We start from the raw sequence: 13,762 nt of genomic DNA, 5'->3' as shown, positions 1-13,762 counted from the left end.
TTTGTTTCAAATTAAAACTTATCATGCCCCTGAAGTGCCAGTGCACTTCTGTTAAATGTCTTCTAATTTTCAAAAATGAGTTGTATTTACTCTTGAGGAGAGTTTCCTAAGCTGCTTGCATTGGAAACCACTAGCCACATTGTGGAAGGCAGACTGCAGATGGTAGGAAATATGCAGTCTTGATGTTACAGTCTACAGGAGAAGAGGCTGTGGAGTATCCATCCTTGGAGATATTAAAAAACAGACTCAACATGGTCCTGAGCAACCAGCTCTAGGTGATCCTGCTTGATCAGGGGTGTTGGACAAGATGACATCCAGAGGTCCCTTCCAAGCTCAACCATTCTGTGAGTCTGTGAAAGCATGATTTATTCAGGTGTGTCAAGAGTAAAGGAGGCTGAAGATCCTCTAGAAAAAATAGGGAAGGATGCACCAAAGAGTGGCAGCTCCTTCCCTCTGCTCCATGTTTTCTGTGGGAGAGTGGCTTGTATTATACAAGTGGGATGATGTACTGACATGCGTATTGTAAGTTTCTGAACCTTGGCTCATTTAAAATCTGCTTGCTGTTTGTCAGCTCCCATTGTTTAAAAGTGTTCTTTTTTTTTACTTGTTTGCTGTATGCTTTCAGAATAGTATCTAGAGTATACCAGATACTTTAAAAGAAGCTTTTTTTCTTGTTGCCGTTTTTAATGTGTTTGCTGGTATTTGAGGGGGATGTTGGAAGAATAAGTGTGGTTTACTAGAGATGACCACATAATGCCGGTCTTTTTTGTGGAAAATAGAAGGGAATTTCATTTGAGTGGAAGGTTGCAAACATGAACTACATTATTAAGTATCTAGGAAAGCTGTCTGGTAACCACTTGCCATTAATAATTCCATCTTTGTTTTGTTGAATCCTGATTGCATGTTTCTAAGCAGTCTTCAGTGTACCACTTGTCTGTATTAGCCTTGCCACCTGATTATATCTTAGAACTTTGTCAGATTATTAGCTCCATTAATACTGCACTTTATTTCCTGGCCATAATTTCTTAGGAGCTCTAGCCTGGAATAGTACTTTTAAAGTCAAATGTGCAGTTAACTTATTCAAGGGGCTCGCATTCACAGTTGCAAAGCTGGATGCTTATCCTTCCAGAAATATATCAGAACTGTAAGATCCATTCGTGAACGTGTTCTAGTGAAAACAAGGTCTGTTCAGTGGTGCTATAGGCTCTAGTACATGAAAATCAGATAAATCTCACAGGTCAGTATCTTTTTTTATTGGAAGGCTTTCTATAGACCTCAGTGTGTTCATTTTCTGAGTAGCTAACCTAGAGTAAGGATGTTAAGTCCGTTCCACTCAGTGTCCAGCATTTTGAGAAAAGCATATTTTTGCTATGGGAAGTGATCACATTATTATTGCGATAAAGGAATTCAGGACCCATGCAGCGTTTCATGTTTAGATTTAACCTGAAGAAAGACAGTATGCTATTCTGCAATTCTTCCAGCTTGAAAGAAAATAATTAAACATACTATATTACTCCTGAACAGCCCAAGGAATTACCTGCCTGGCCATTTGATTATTCTTATTGAAACACAATAAAAACACCTGCAAGGGCATTCATCGGCTCACTGCTGAAGGATCTGTTATAAACACATCGTTATGAAAGTAGCAGATGAGTGTTCTTGGCATGTTTCTACAGCACCCGGACAAATGTCATTCAGCTTTCACATCTAGCATTCAATCCATAAATCTGGGTTAGGAGAACATCTCTTTTGACAGAATCATGCTTACTGTGGGGAAATCATGCCATGCATAACCAAAAGATTGATTATTTATTTATTTATTTATTTATTTAGATTAGGAGGCTGTCACTAACAAATCGCTGTGGTATAAACTTGTCAGAACAAGAGATAAAAGTACTTGAAATGATCTCTGTATAAAGATAACAGCAGTGGAATAGATTTGTGTTTGCAAAGGTAGCGGAGTACTGCCTGAACTTTTAATAAATTTCAAACATTCAAAGTGTGGGTTTAACTCATTTTCCTCAGGAGGCTCTGGTTTTCATTAGCTCAATGGACTTGAATTAATTGGTGAGTAGCAGTTAAATCTCTGGCATATGTCTTTGTGGGGAAAAAAAAAACAACAAAACATGCACTGTTACTGAATATGCTGTCACAGTAGCCTGGGGCGAAAAAGTGAAAGTTTGAACAATTTGAAAGAGGCATTTTTGCCTCCTTCCTTTTTCCTGCTCCACATACTCTTCTTCTACCCTATTTTAAGGTTGCTTTTGGTGTTTTTATCAGAAATTATTAAACAGAAATAGCTATTTATATGTAATATTTTAGAGGAAGTTGGTGAAAAGGTTGTAATAGAACATCAGATTGAATATGTATCTTCCACCACCAAAATGAATCTTCTTTTTCCCATCTTCTGTGTATTGCACATGACTGGAATAAGTCAAAACTCATGTAATAAACAGCTTACTAACAATCAACAGAGAGGGAAGTGATGTTTGTGGGGAAAAATAACATTTTTAACAGCTTTAGCATCATTTATTACCAAAAGCATGCATCTCCTCCACATACTGTTGCTTTTTGATGCATCTCTTAACTATTCAAATATCACTTTCAGCCAAGAGATGAAGCAAGAAGCCTTATTTGGGATAGATAACAGTAGAAATCTAGAAGTTTACTGTAGCAAATATTCGTATATTAGTGGCAGAATGTAAGTAATGCTTGACTTCTGTGGCCTGTTTCCAGTAGTACTATTGCGTTACCAGTCTTTTCACTCATGATCATCTGAAAGCAATTAGAACACACTCCTTCCCGTGTGCAGAAGTTTTTTATCATTAAATAGTAGCTTTACAAACTCTATTATTTTTTCATGAGTATATTGTATTGTTGAGAATGGAAAACGTTCTTGTGAAAAGGCACTTTTAAAGTGCTGTTGAGGTGAGCTTTTAAGAAAAGATCTATTGTATCGAAAAAAGATTTGCCTTGTCTTCTCTCCTTGGAGGGAGGGGGGGAGGGAAAGCAAAGTTCATTATTAATGTGTGCATTTCTTATGTAGCTTATCCATACCTGCCTTTCAAATTCAGCTGAATCTATTAACATTATTAATTGCTGAACATGTCAGATGGGAATTTAATATCCCTTTTTATTTAAGAAGTATAGAGAAATTTACTGCAAACAAAAAGGCATCATTGAATGAGCTTTATTTTAGTGTAAGATTCTGCAGCCTTTTCCACATATGCCCTTTAATTCTAGTTTGGTTTGACTTTGTAATACAAAGAAGTCTGCCTTCTATGCTACTTCAGAGATGATGCCTAAGAGATCTTTTTGAGCAAATGCTTATTAGTTTCTAATTTGAAAGCATCTTACTCTTCCCACCTAAATACATCAGAATTGTACCTTTGTGTATCCAGTTTCATTCTGCATCAAGACTGTACTTATAACTGAGATACAGAAATCGAGGCCTAAGATACTCATCTCCCTCTACAATGTTTTTTGTATCAAAGAATTGAGAAGAAATTTCATGTATAGCTGAAGAATTGTGTGGGCTTTTTTTCTTTTTCCACTGCAGGAAATATATATAACAAATTGTATTGGGTAAATAGTTGCAAGCAGAAAAGGCATAAGGTATGGCAGGGACTGCCAATGGAGAACTATCATTGTGGTCCAGAAGGCTTCACTTCCGCAGGGAACTTGAGGAAGTGCATATAAACTTATTTCAAGTACTTTTCTAAAAGTGCTGTAGAAGTTTCCTGCTGTCAAAACCATATAGTAGCATGGGTTTTGTTGTACTTATATGAAATTAAAAATTTGAATGGGATATTTCAAATCCTACTGCAACATAGATCTGCTCAAGCGGGTCAATAGGAGGGCCATGAAGATGATCACGGGACTGGAGCACCTCCCCTGTGAGGACAGGCTGAGAGAGTTGAGGTTGTTCAGCCTGGAGAAGGGAAGGCTCCAGGGAGACCTTATAGTGGCCTTCCAGTGCTTAAAGGGGGCTACAGGAAAGGTTGGGAGGGACTCTTGGTCAGGGAGTGCAGTGATGAGACGAGGGGTAATGGTTTCAAACTGTAAACGACAGATTTAGATTAGATACTAGGAAGAAATTCTTCAGTGTGAGGGTGGTCAGGCACTGGCACAGGTTGCCCAGAGAGGCTGTGGCTGCCCCCTCCCTGGCAGTGTCCAGGGCCAGGCTGGATGGGGCTTGGAGCAACCTGGTCTGGTGGGAGGTGTCCCTGCCCATGGCAGGGGGGTTGGAATTAGTTTGGAACCTAAGCCAAGCCATTCTAGTCTACTCTAGTCTGTTCTGTTCTGTTCTAATTCTGTGTTCCAGAAGAAAAGAAACCACAAGATGGGTGAGATGAGCTAGGGATATAGACCTATGAAGGGAACCTGTAGGCTTTCAAAAATATGTTGATGTGATTGTCAAGGTCAGAATACATCCAAATAGTTGCCTGAATGTATTTGAATTATTAGTAGTAACTTTACTACAAACGAAGACTGAAGCTTTAATCAATAATATTGTACTATTTTGTTGAATAGTTCTAATAAAGTGCTTTACTTTTCTCTGGCAGATGAACGAGAAGATGTTCAAAAGAAAACATTCACAAAATGGATAAATGCACAGTTTGCTAAGGTAATTAAATATCTTATTTAAATTTATAAACCAAAATATATTTTCTGTATTTTAAAAAAACCCTGATATTTCTCCACTGAGGCTTAATTTTCAAGATTACAGTTACAAGTTTCAGATATTGCTGAATAGAGTTGACTGATTTATCAGAAAAAAATGTCCAAGTTTTATTCCCTTGATTTCAGTAGGGATTGAAATGTAAGAAGCCATCCTCTTCTCAGAATGTTCTCTGCCTCAGTTTACTTTGTCTTTTATCAAGCTAATGATGCAGATATATTACTGTTTGCTTGACTCCTTCGTTATGTTCCTAATATACAGATGAGTTTCCTCTGTTGGGCTTGTCTTGTTTCTAACTGCAATTACAAATTTAACAAAATGAGATGAAATTAAAAAAAAACAAGGTCAAAGATAAGAGGTATGATCCAGTCAGCAAATTATGAAAGTCAATTATAATATGTTTTGAAATAGTTATCTTTGAGAATGGTAAAGATCTCAAATGTACTAGAAAAGGACCAAATAACTAACTTATTTAAAGGAGGCCACCTGTCAGTATATAATAATTTTATCTTTAATACACAGGAAAAATTGAGCTCAGACTATTAATTTGACTAGACATTTTTGAAATTCCTGAAGGATAATTACTGAACTGTATTTGCCAATAATAAATTCAGTCAATCCCATAATCTGTCATTTTATCTAGCAATAGACAACAATGAAATTGTAGTTGTGATAATAACTGTTCAGTCTGGCTTTTGATTGTGCCTTCTCATTACAAAAGAGGAATAAAATCATCTGAATATGACCACCATTATATTGAAAAACCTGCTTAGCAGTGGTTCAGTCCAACAGGGAGTCCCACAGGACTTTTCTGTGGTCTGGAGCATTTTCCAGTAGTGATTCAGTGATTTAGATAGCACAAGTTTGTGCTCAGTATCTTTACAGCAGAGATGTCCAGCATTTGGAGGACTGGATTAGGATGAAATACAATGGTCTCAAATTGATTGATGAATTACAAGACAAGTGTGAAGTGTTATATTTAGGACAGTAGTAAAATGTATGCATTCAGGAGGAAGGATAACTGGGCTGGCAATAATAAAGCAAAAAGCTCTGGGAAGTGCGGTAAATCACAAACAAAATGAGTCAGCAACATACTACTATTGCAAAAAAAAAAAAAAGACAAATTTATTATGGCTGTGATAATGAAAGTGCTTGACAGAAGGTGAAAGATGTATTTACTTGGCAATCGTGAGGTGCAATCTTGGTATTGCATATATGATGGAAGCAGTAGCCCCAGCATCAGCTGTCTGATCCAAGATAATTTGAATTGTATTGCCAGATAGACCTTGTTATGGTCATGGAAATAGTTACAGAAAACTGAGATTGACAGTTGCTTCTATATCTAAAGAAAATGTCATGTTCCTAGGGTGTTGCTTTCTCAGAAATGGTTGTTTTATGGAATACCAAAGCTTGCAATTACTGAGGAAACTTGGAGCAAGTCTGCAGAAGAACAAGAATTATGAAAGGTTTAGAAAATATGACCTATTTATATGACCTTTTATTTATGTATTTATGTGACCTTTTAATGATAGGTTCAACTCAGTCATCTGAATGATCTAGATGTGTTTCCTCCATTTTAGTTCAGTGGAGTGTACTATAATGGTGTTTTAGCTACCTTTTACTTCAGTTCTATAAATAGGATTTTTATTTGTATGTGAACACGCGTTCATAGACACACTGGAGAAGTACTAATCTCTCTCTACTTCATTTGGACTCTGAGGAAAACATCCTAAACAATATGGTTCAAGTTTTTCTTTGCTTTGTGCATTACCTGTTTTGAATAAGGTCTTTTCAACAATCAATCTACCAAAAAACCCTTGATCTTTAAATCTTGGACAAATTACTTTTGTCCGACAAAATTTTTATGCATGATAACAGAATACTTGGCCTGAAATTGGAAATCACATGTATTTGGTAAGCTTAGTAATACCTGCCAGCTGCCTGTGTGGTACACATGTAGAAACCATGTTTTGCTTTTCAGTGCAATCACGTACCATGCAAGCTTTATTTCTCTCGAGGGTTTTCAGGGCAGAAATATAGGAGGCCCTGCTTGTATTCTGCTGTGATCTGAGCGGTCATAGTTAGTAACTGTGTGCTGTCCTGGGACTGTGTTTCTCCCTCTTCTAAAGACCAAGACCTTTTGAGAGAGGTGGTCTTCAAAACATGAAAGCAGATCTCTAGGTGAAATCTACAGCTTATCCTTCCTTTTCTCCTGACCTGTTTTCAGTGGTTCAAATCCATCTCTGTTTCAAGCTGTGGAACTGATAACAGCTATTCCTGGTTCATGATTTCTCATCATTGTTAGCTTCATAAGTGTTAAATAAGTGACTTCCATTGAAGAATTGGTTTGGATTCACTCCTATGTGGTTCTAGAGGTGCTGTCTTGAGCAGATGAGCCTAGGAGGCTGGAATTAATAGAGAAGAATATATTACATCACTCATTTCTCTTTTTTTTGTGAATAGTGGAATCCAGGTCATCAATTAACTGCAAAATATTTGGGACTGAATAAATTGTTTTATAACACTTCTCACCCATCCACCACTTTTCATAGCGAACACACAACCCCCCCTCCCACTTACACAGTCGCAGTAAAAGCTTAGTTCTAAATCTTCATTTGTGTTGTGTCTATACTACATCGCCCCCCAAAGAGCTGTATTCCTATCCTGAAAACTGAGTGTCTAGAGTACCTGTGCCTCAGTACACTTATTCTCAGATTAAGCTTTCAAAACACTTACATTGCAAGTTGCTTTCTGTGATGGGTTGACCGTGGCTGGATGCCAGGTGCCCACCAAAGCTGCTCTATCACTCCCCCTCCTCAGCTGGACAGTGGAGAGAAAAATATAACAACAGGCTTGTGGGTCGAGATAAGGACAGGGAGATCACTCAATATTTATTGTCATGGGCAAAACAGACTCAACTTGGGAAAAAATGTAATGTATTACCAATCAACTCAGAGAGGAGTAATGAGAAATAAAACCAAATATTAAAACACCTTCCCCCCAACCCTCCCTTCTTTCCTGGGCTTAACATTGTTCTAAATTTCTCTACTCCCTCCCCCCGAGTGGCACAGGGGAACAGGGAATGGGGGTTGGGGTCAGTTCATCACACTGTTGCTTCTGCCGCTCCTTCCTCCTTCAGGGGGAGGACTCCTCACATGCTTCCCCCGCTCCAGTGTGGGGTCCCTCTCACAGGAGGCAGTCCTCCATGACTTCTCCAATGTGAGTCCTTCCCACAGGCCACAGTTCTTCACGAACTGCTCCAATGTGGGTCTGCTTCATGGGGTGCAGTCCTTCAGGAACAGACTGCCTTCCCCCCACCATGGGGTCACTAGCAGCAAACCTGCTCCAGCGTGGGCTTCTCTCTCTCCATGGGCCACAGGTCCTGCCAGAAGCCTGCTCAAGTGCAGGCTTCCCACGGGTTCACAGCTTCCTTCAGGCATCCACCTACTCCGGCGAGGTGTCCTCCTTGGGGTGTAGGCAGTCATCTGCTCCACAGCCCATGGGCTGCAGGGGGACAGCCTGCCTCACCATGGTCTTCACCACAGGTTGCAGGGGAATCACTGTTCCGGCACCTGGAGCATCTCCTCCCCCTCCTTCTTCACTGACCTTGGTGTCTTCAGAATTGTTTCTCTCACATATTCTCAGTCCTCTCACTCGCTGCAATTACCGCTGCACAATAACTTTTTCCCTTTCTTAAACACGTTATCCCAAAGGCACAACCACCGTTGCTGATGGGCTCGGCCTTGGCCAGCAATGAGTCTGTCTTAAAGCCGGCTGGCATTGGCTGTGTTTGACATAGGGGAAACTTCTAGCAGCTTCTCACAAAAGCCACCCCTGTAACCCCCCAGCTACCAACACCTTGCCACACAAACCCCTTATGACCCTTCAGCACTTTAAACCACCTGTGTATGCCCCAAGACTACTCTTGAGCTGACCAACACCTTTTTTTTAAATGTAACAAATTTATGAGCAGGAACACTTGGCAGGGTGTTTTAGTGCTGGAACAGGCTGTCCAGGGAGGTTGTGGAGTCTCCCTTCATTGAGATATTCAAAACCCATCCAGACGCAGCCCTAAGCTGCTTTGAGCAGAGGACTTGGCCTGCATGACATGCAGATACCTTCCAGCTTCAACTATTCTTTGATTCTGTGATTTGCTAGTTGTGCCACAGCTTACATGAGGTACTAATCTTACATAATTTTATAATGTTTCTTTCCTGATGAATTCAGAGGTTTTTTTCCTTCTGAACTCATGCCCTGTCACCCAGTTTGAATACATGGAAACGAAGATGCAGACTGCAACCATATATCAGTAAACACTTTATCACAGAGGCGCTACCACCATTGCTGAATGGCTCGGCCTTGGCCAGTGGCAGGTGCATCTTGGAGCCGGCTGGCGTTGGCTGTATTGGACACAGGGGAAGCTTCTAGCAGCTTCTCACAGAAGCCACCCCTGTAAACCCCACACTACCAAAACCTTGCCCCGCAAACCTATTACATTTTCACATGACTAGTTATGTAAATAGAAATAATGCTTTTAATGTCAGGATTGTAAATTATTGAAAAACAAATTCTAATTTATGTGACATGAGTAGAATTTAGGAACCCATGTATACTTTTTATTTGTCGGGAAAAAAAACCCTATTGTTTGAATCACAGGCCTGAAGGTAAGTAGCAGTCCTTCTAGCCATGCACACAGTGACATTTTAGTTGGATCATATGTAGATACTTTGGACTTAGATGCTTTGAGTTCAGCAATGAAATCTGCCACCTCTTAGCTAAAGTGTCAAGTCCATAACATGAAATCCACAACAAACTCTCAACCACACCATTTTGGCAGTTTTCCGTCTGTGATGTGCAGAACCTACAAACCTTTAGTGTGCCACCAAGTCTGCGAAAGCATATCTAGGGAAAGCTAGCAGAACTGTCATCAAGATTACAGTTGCTATGGGTGAGGCCATGTCTCTATTCAAACATTTTTTGGCAGGTTTGGTGGGATGCTCCAGATGGAAAAAATGGGGAAAATGCTTTTTCAGATATCTCTTACAGCATCTCAAAACAGCAGGTTTCTCTCTAGTTCCTACTCCTTTTAGTAGACAGAAAACAGGTTATGCAGAAAATCTGTGCTTTAAAGATTACAGTACGTGACTCATCTTTAAGCAACTCATCATTGTTTCAGTAAGACAGGCCAAAAGTTGGCTGTTAATGTTTGTGAGATAAAACACTTACTAAATAAAAAGTATAGGAGAACTGGGAGAATGTAATCTGAGAGACCTTTGTGTTTTCCCTGTTCTAATCATAGACATTGTGTATGACTTTCTTTAGTGATAGCTTCTAAATGGCATGCAATAAGTTGAAACTTAAAGCAACTTTAAAAATGTGGAGCATACTACTTTAATAAAATTTTGTTCAGAAACAGCTTTTCTTTGTCCTCAAAAGAAGTTTATTTATAAAACAATGAAGTTCTGCAGAGTGTACGTAATGATAGCAAAAGAACATATTGTAACCTAGTTTTTAATAATAGAACTATAATTAGAGCTCTCACAAGAGATATATCTAGTTCTGGGTATGATAGCTTTTGCTCAGATCTCAACTTTTAAAATTTGAAATAACTGAAACCTTTGTTTATAAATGAAACAGAATCGTAACTATGTGTTTTGTGAGAATGCAAATACATCACGAGCCCTTAAGTGTAGCAGCTCTTTGCTGGAACTTTGAAAAAGCCACAACAATTACATTAACAATGCCTGTACCCCATTTTAAATGAGCTTATGTTGCCTCAGTGGTTAAACGTTTTGAGTTGTTCATTGCATAATAGGCTTAAAAATAGAAAGCATTACTAAAGATGGAAATGTTCTTTACTGGCATGTACAAAAGAGTTTGTAAATGGAAATTAATTTTTAAATTAATCCCTGAAAATTCCAGCACCAACACGCACCTACCCCCCCCCAAAAAAAAGGAAAGAGTGTGCTCCTATGACTAAAGAAATACTGGTATTTTAATTTTTTTTTCCCTCATTATGGAGAGAGGGTCTCAAAGTACTGACAATTTTAATGTCACCAATAAAAGTATCTGTTGTGAGTACAGAGAAGGCGAGCAGCTAATCATTGTAAGTTTTGGCAGCTTGAATTTTAGGTTATACCCTTATGTCTAACTTGAGGTCAACAGCTTAACTTGTAAGTGGGTTTCATGAAAGATGGTAATTTGTGAATAAGTTTTCAACATTTTAATCTACAATATCAAAACCAAAATGTTCATAGAATTGCTTGTAAATTCAGAAGTTTACATAGGTTGTTGATATTTCTGCTACAAAAGGGTAGGAAATTCCACTACACAGTTAAAGAAGCACCAAAATTATTAATCTTCTACCATGTATGAGCAGGAGTCAGAAAACAGAACATGGTAGATTTTTGGGGGGAAAAAAGTGGGTAATTTTTTATGGTTTCTCTACCTCGTGCTTTAATTTTCCACCTGTTGTTACTGAAGAAGGCAGAATGTGAATATAAATTTAAGGATACCAAGTATTTCTTTACTTAGCTTTATGGAAAACAAAGATCATTCGGTAAGTAACCCTTCTAATGGAGAATTTGAGTTGTGAAAAATGGCAGCTTTTTATAGGCAGGTGGAAATATTAGGAGGTAGCTGTTTGTGTGCTGACTGGAATTAGATTCCCATTCTTGTAGTGGTCATGTGAAGAAACATAGTAAAGACACAGCCTTTGCCAAAGAAGGTAAGGTTGACAGCCTCATTTAAGATATATGTGGCTAGTAGAATATTAGTCAGCAAAATTAAATACACTTTTTACTAATGAATTTATTTTGAAGAGCAGCTAGGTTGTTCAGGCAACTGGAATATGCAGGAACAAAAGGAACACAGAAGGGGGCATTGCTTACTGTACTCAAACTACTGGCGGTCAAAATAATTTCCTAATTACCCAGGGGTTTTATGTGGCTTATATGATAGGAGGTGTGATGATGGTCTCAGTTCTTTCCCTCTTCTTGAGCTCATGGACGACCTGAAGTTATTCAAGACTCCTATTCACTTTAGTGGTCTCTTGTGATTGTAGATTAAATGCCTTCTGCATATCAGATAACAAAAATAACTGATAGAAACAAAATGATTACTGATCTTTTGAGGAAGTATGTCAAATATTTGAGGTACAGAGAGACTGTACTACCATTAAGTCTGGCATCTGATACAGAAATTTGCAGTGCTGCTTTTGCTCACAGACTTGCTCAGTTTTCTGTGCTATCGCTCACAATGACTTCAAATTAAATTAAATTTTAAAAACCACTCACAACGAAGTGATGCTACATCTGATGGAGTGTTCTAAATGTTGCAGACTCTGGGAGGGGAATAGTCTGGTGAAGCTTTATGGAGAAGACAATAATAGTTTAATTTGTCAAGTTTCTTTAAAATTCAGCTTCTATGGAAACATGTTAACCCCTGTGAATAATCTACACCAAACTCCATCAGATGTAACATTTCTTTAGCCATATTTCTGGATTACAATTAATAATTGAGAAAAAGAGCTGGAGGGAAGGAGGCTGGCAACATATCACAAAAACACAGGTTAAAATGTTCAGTATTAGCCCTGTCCAAACTGCTACCTTGACAACTAACCTATAGGTCAAATGAAGACAGCTGCTTAGATGAGTGAAACAAAACTTTCAGAAAACCACACAGATTTAAAATTCTATCATTTGTAATAAAGCTGGAAAAATTATAGTTGGTATTATTTGATGTTGATAAGACACCACAGTTGATATTCATCCATCCTAAATACCTAATTAATCTGTTCTGTGTCTCTGTTGCCAGCCTTTTTAAGTGCTACAGTGAAAGTGATGAGAAAGAGCAGGGTACTAATGCAAGAGCCAAATGACTTTTCTTTGCTATAGTGTGGCAAATAACCAGAACTCTCATTGAAGATTAATAGTGCTTAACTTTGCTTTCCAGCTCTGTGTGATCAACACTACCCTTGGGATACATACTGTTTTAAAATACCAGGCTTTCTTATGCCAATAACCTTTTTACAATACATCTTGCAAGAGCACACCAAAGGCCCATCATGTCTATTCTGCATTATTAAAGCAAAAGCTTTTCATCTTTTTTTTTTTTTTTTTTTTTTTTTTTTTTTTTTTTTTTTTTTAAAGCCAAATGATGTTTAAATCTGGCATGGAAAACACATTTGTGTTGTTAGCTGTTAAACAATTTTCCCTTTTTGGATATCTCCAGAATATATAAGCAAGTGTCATGCTCGGAATTATTTGCATTGATATATAGTAAATTACCTATTAGGTCTCCATATTCTGCATCTTTTTTTTTTATGATGTAGTAAAATGACATACATGCTATGTGAATATTTATTATGTTTCAAATAAATTTCCTTTGGAATGAAAATAAAATAATTTTTTACGCTACTTTTTTAAGGTAATATCCGTGGCAATATTGCCATTTGTTTTACTCCGAATTTCATTCTAGAACCTCTGCTATCTATGAATATATTTTTATAGATTTTTGTATCAGCAAGAAAGTTGCCATGAAAAGAAAGTTACTATGAACAGAAACAGGCACAGATTAAAGGCACAAATGTCCTCATGCTTTGCATTTTGCCCATAACATCAACTCTGTGTTCAAGCTTTCAAATTTATAAAATTGATGACTTTTTGTGTTTTGCTTGCAAAGTAATTTTTCAGCTTAATGTTGGCAAAATACTTAGGTCATGTGTCCCTCATCAATTTAATATTTATCAATATTTAACTCTGCCCAGTGTAGAGGCCTGGATGGTGTCAGGGATTAAAACAGGGGATTAATACCTTTGCACTTACTGTAAAAGGAAGGAACACTAGAGGCTGAGTGGTATCACAATGCAGCATGACAAAACCAAACTACTGTTTAAGACTGATGCCTTCTCTGTTTTCTCTGTTGTTGCTAATATCAGAAGCACAAGCCACATGACCCACTGTGGCAGTCACGCAGCTGGAGATGCCTTGAAAACTGTCAGTACAGAAAAGAACCCTTCCATTGAAAACCCAGAAAGGACAAAAATGTATTTGGTTATGTTTCAAAGATACAAAGATAGAC

General features: G+C 38.1%; 1 protein-coding gene across 2 annotated transcripts in view; it reads left to right on the top strand.

Annotated features, from left to right (window-relative positions):
• The window catches only part of DMD (dystrophin), a 1,194,940-nt gene that overhangs the window by 185,182 nt on the left and 995,996 nt on the right, over positions 1-13,762 (top strand). For both annotated transcript variants that reach the window (XM_086469458.1, XM_086469399.1), the window contains exon 2: positions 4,566-4,627. In XM_086469458.1, coding sequence (XP_086325584.1) covers positions 4,566-4,627 — 62 coding nt within the window. The remainder of the gene's footprint in view (positions 1-4,565; positions 4,628-13,762) is intronic.

The sequence above is a fragment of the Leptosomus discolor genome, chromosome 1 (genome assembly GCF_034619465.1).
Source record: "Leptosomus discolor isolate bLepDis1 chromosome 1, bLepDis1.hap2, whole genome shotgun sequence".
In the NCBI taxonomy this organism is placed as follows: domain Eukaryota; kingdom Metazoa; phylum Chordata; class Aves; order Leptosomiformes; family Leptosomidae; genus Leptosomus; species Leptosomus discolor.
The sequence above is the reverse complement of the archived record's forward strand: the minus strand, read 5'-3'. Positions and strand labels throughout refer to the sequence as shown.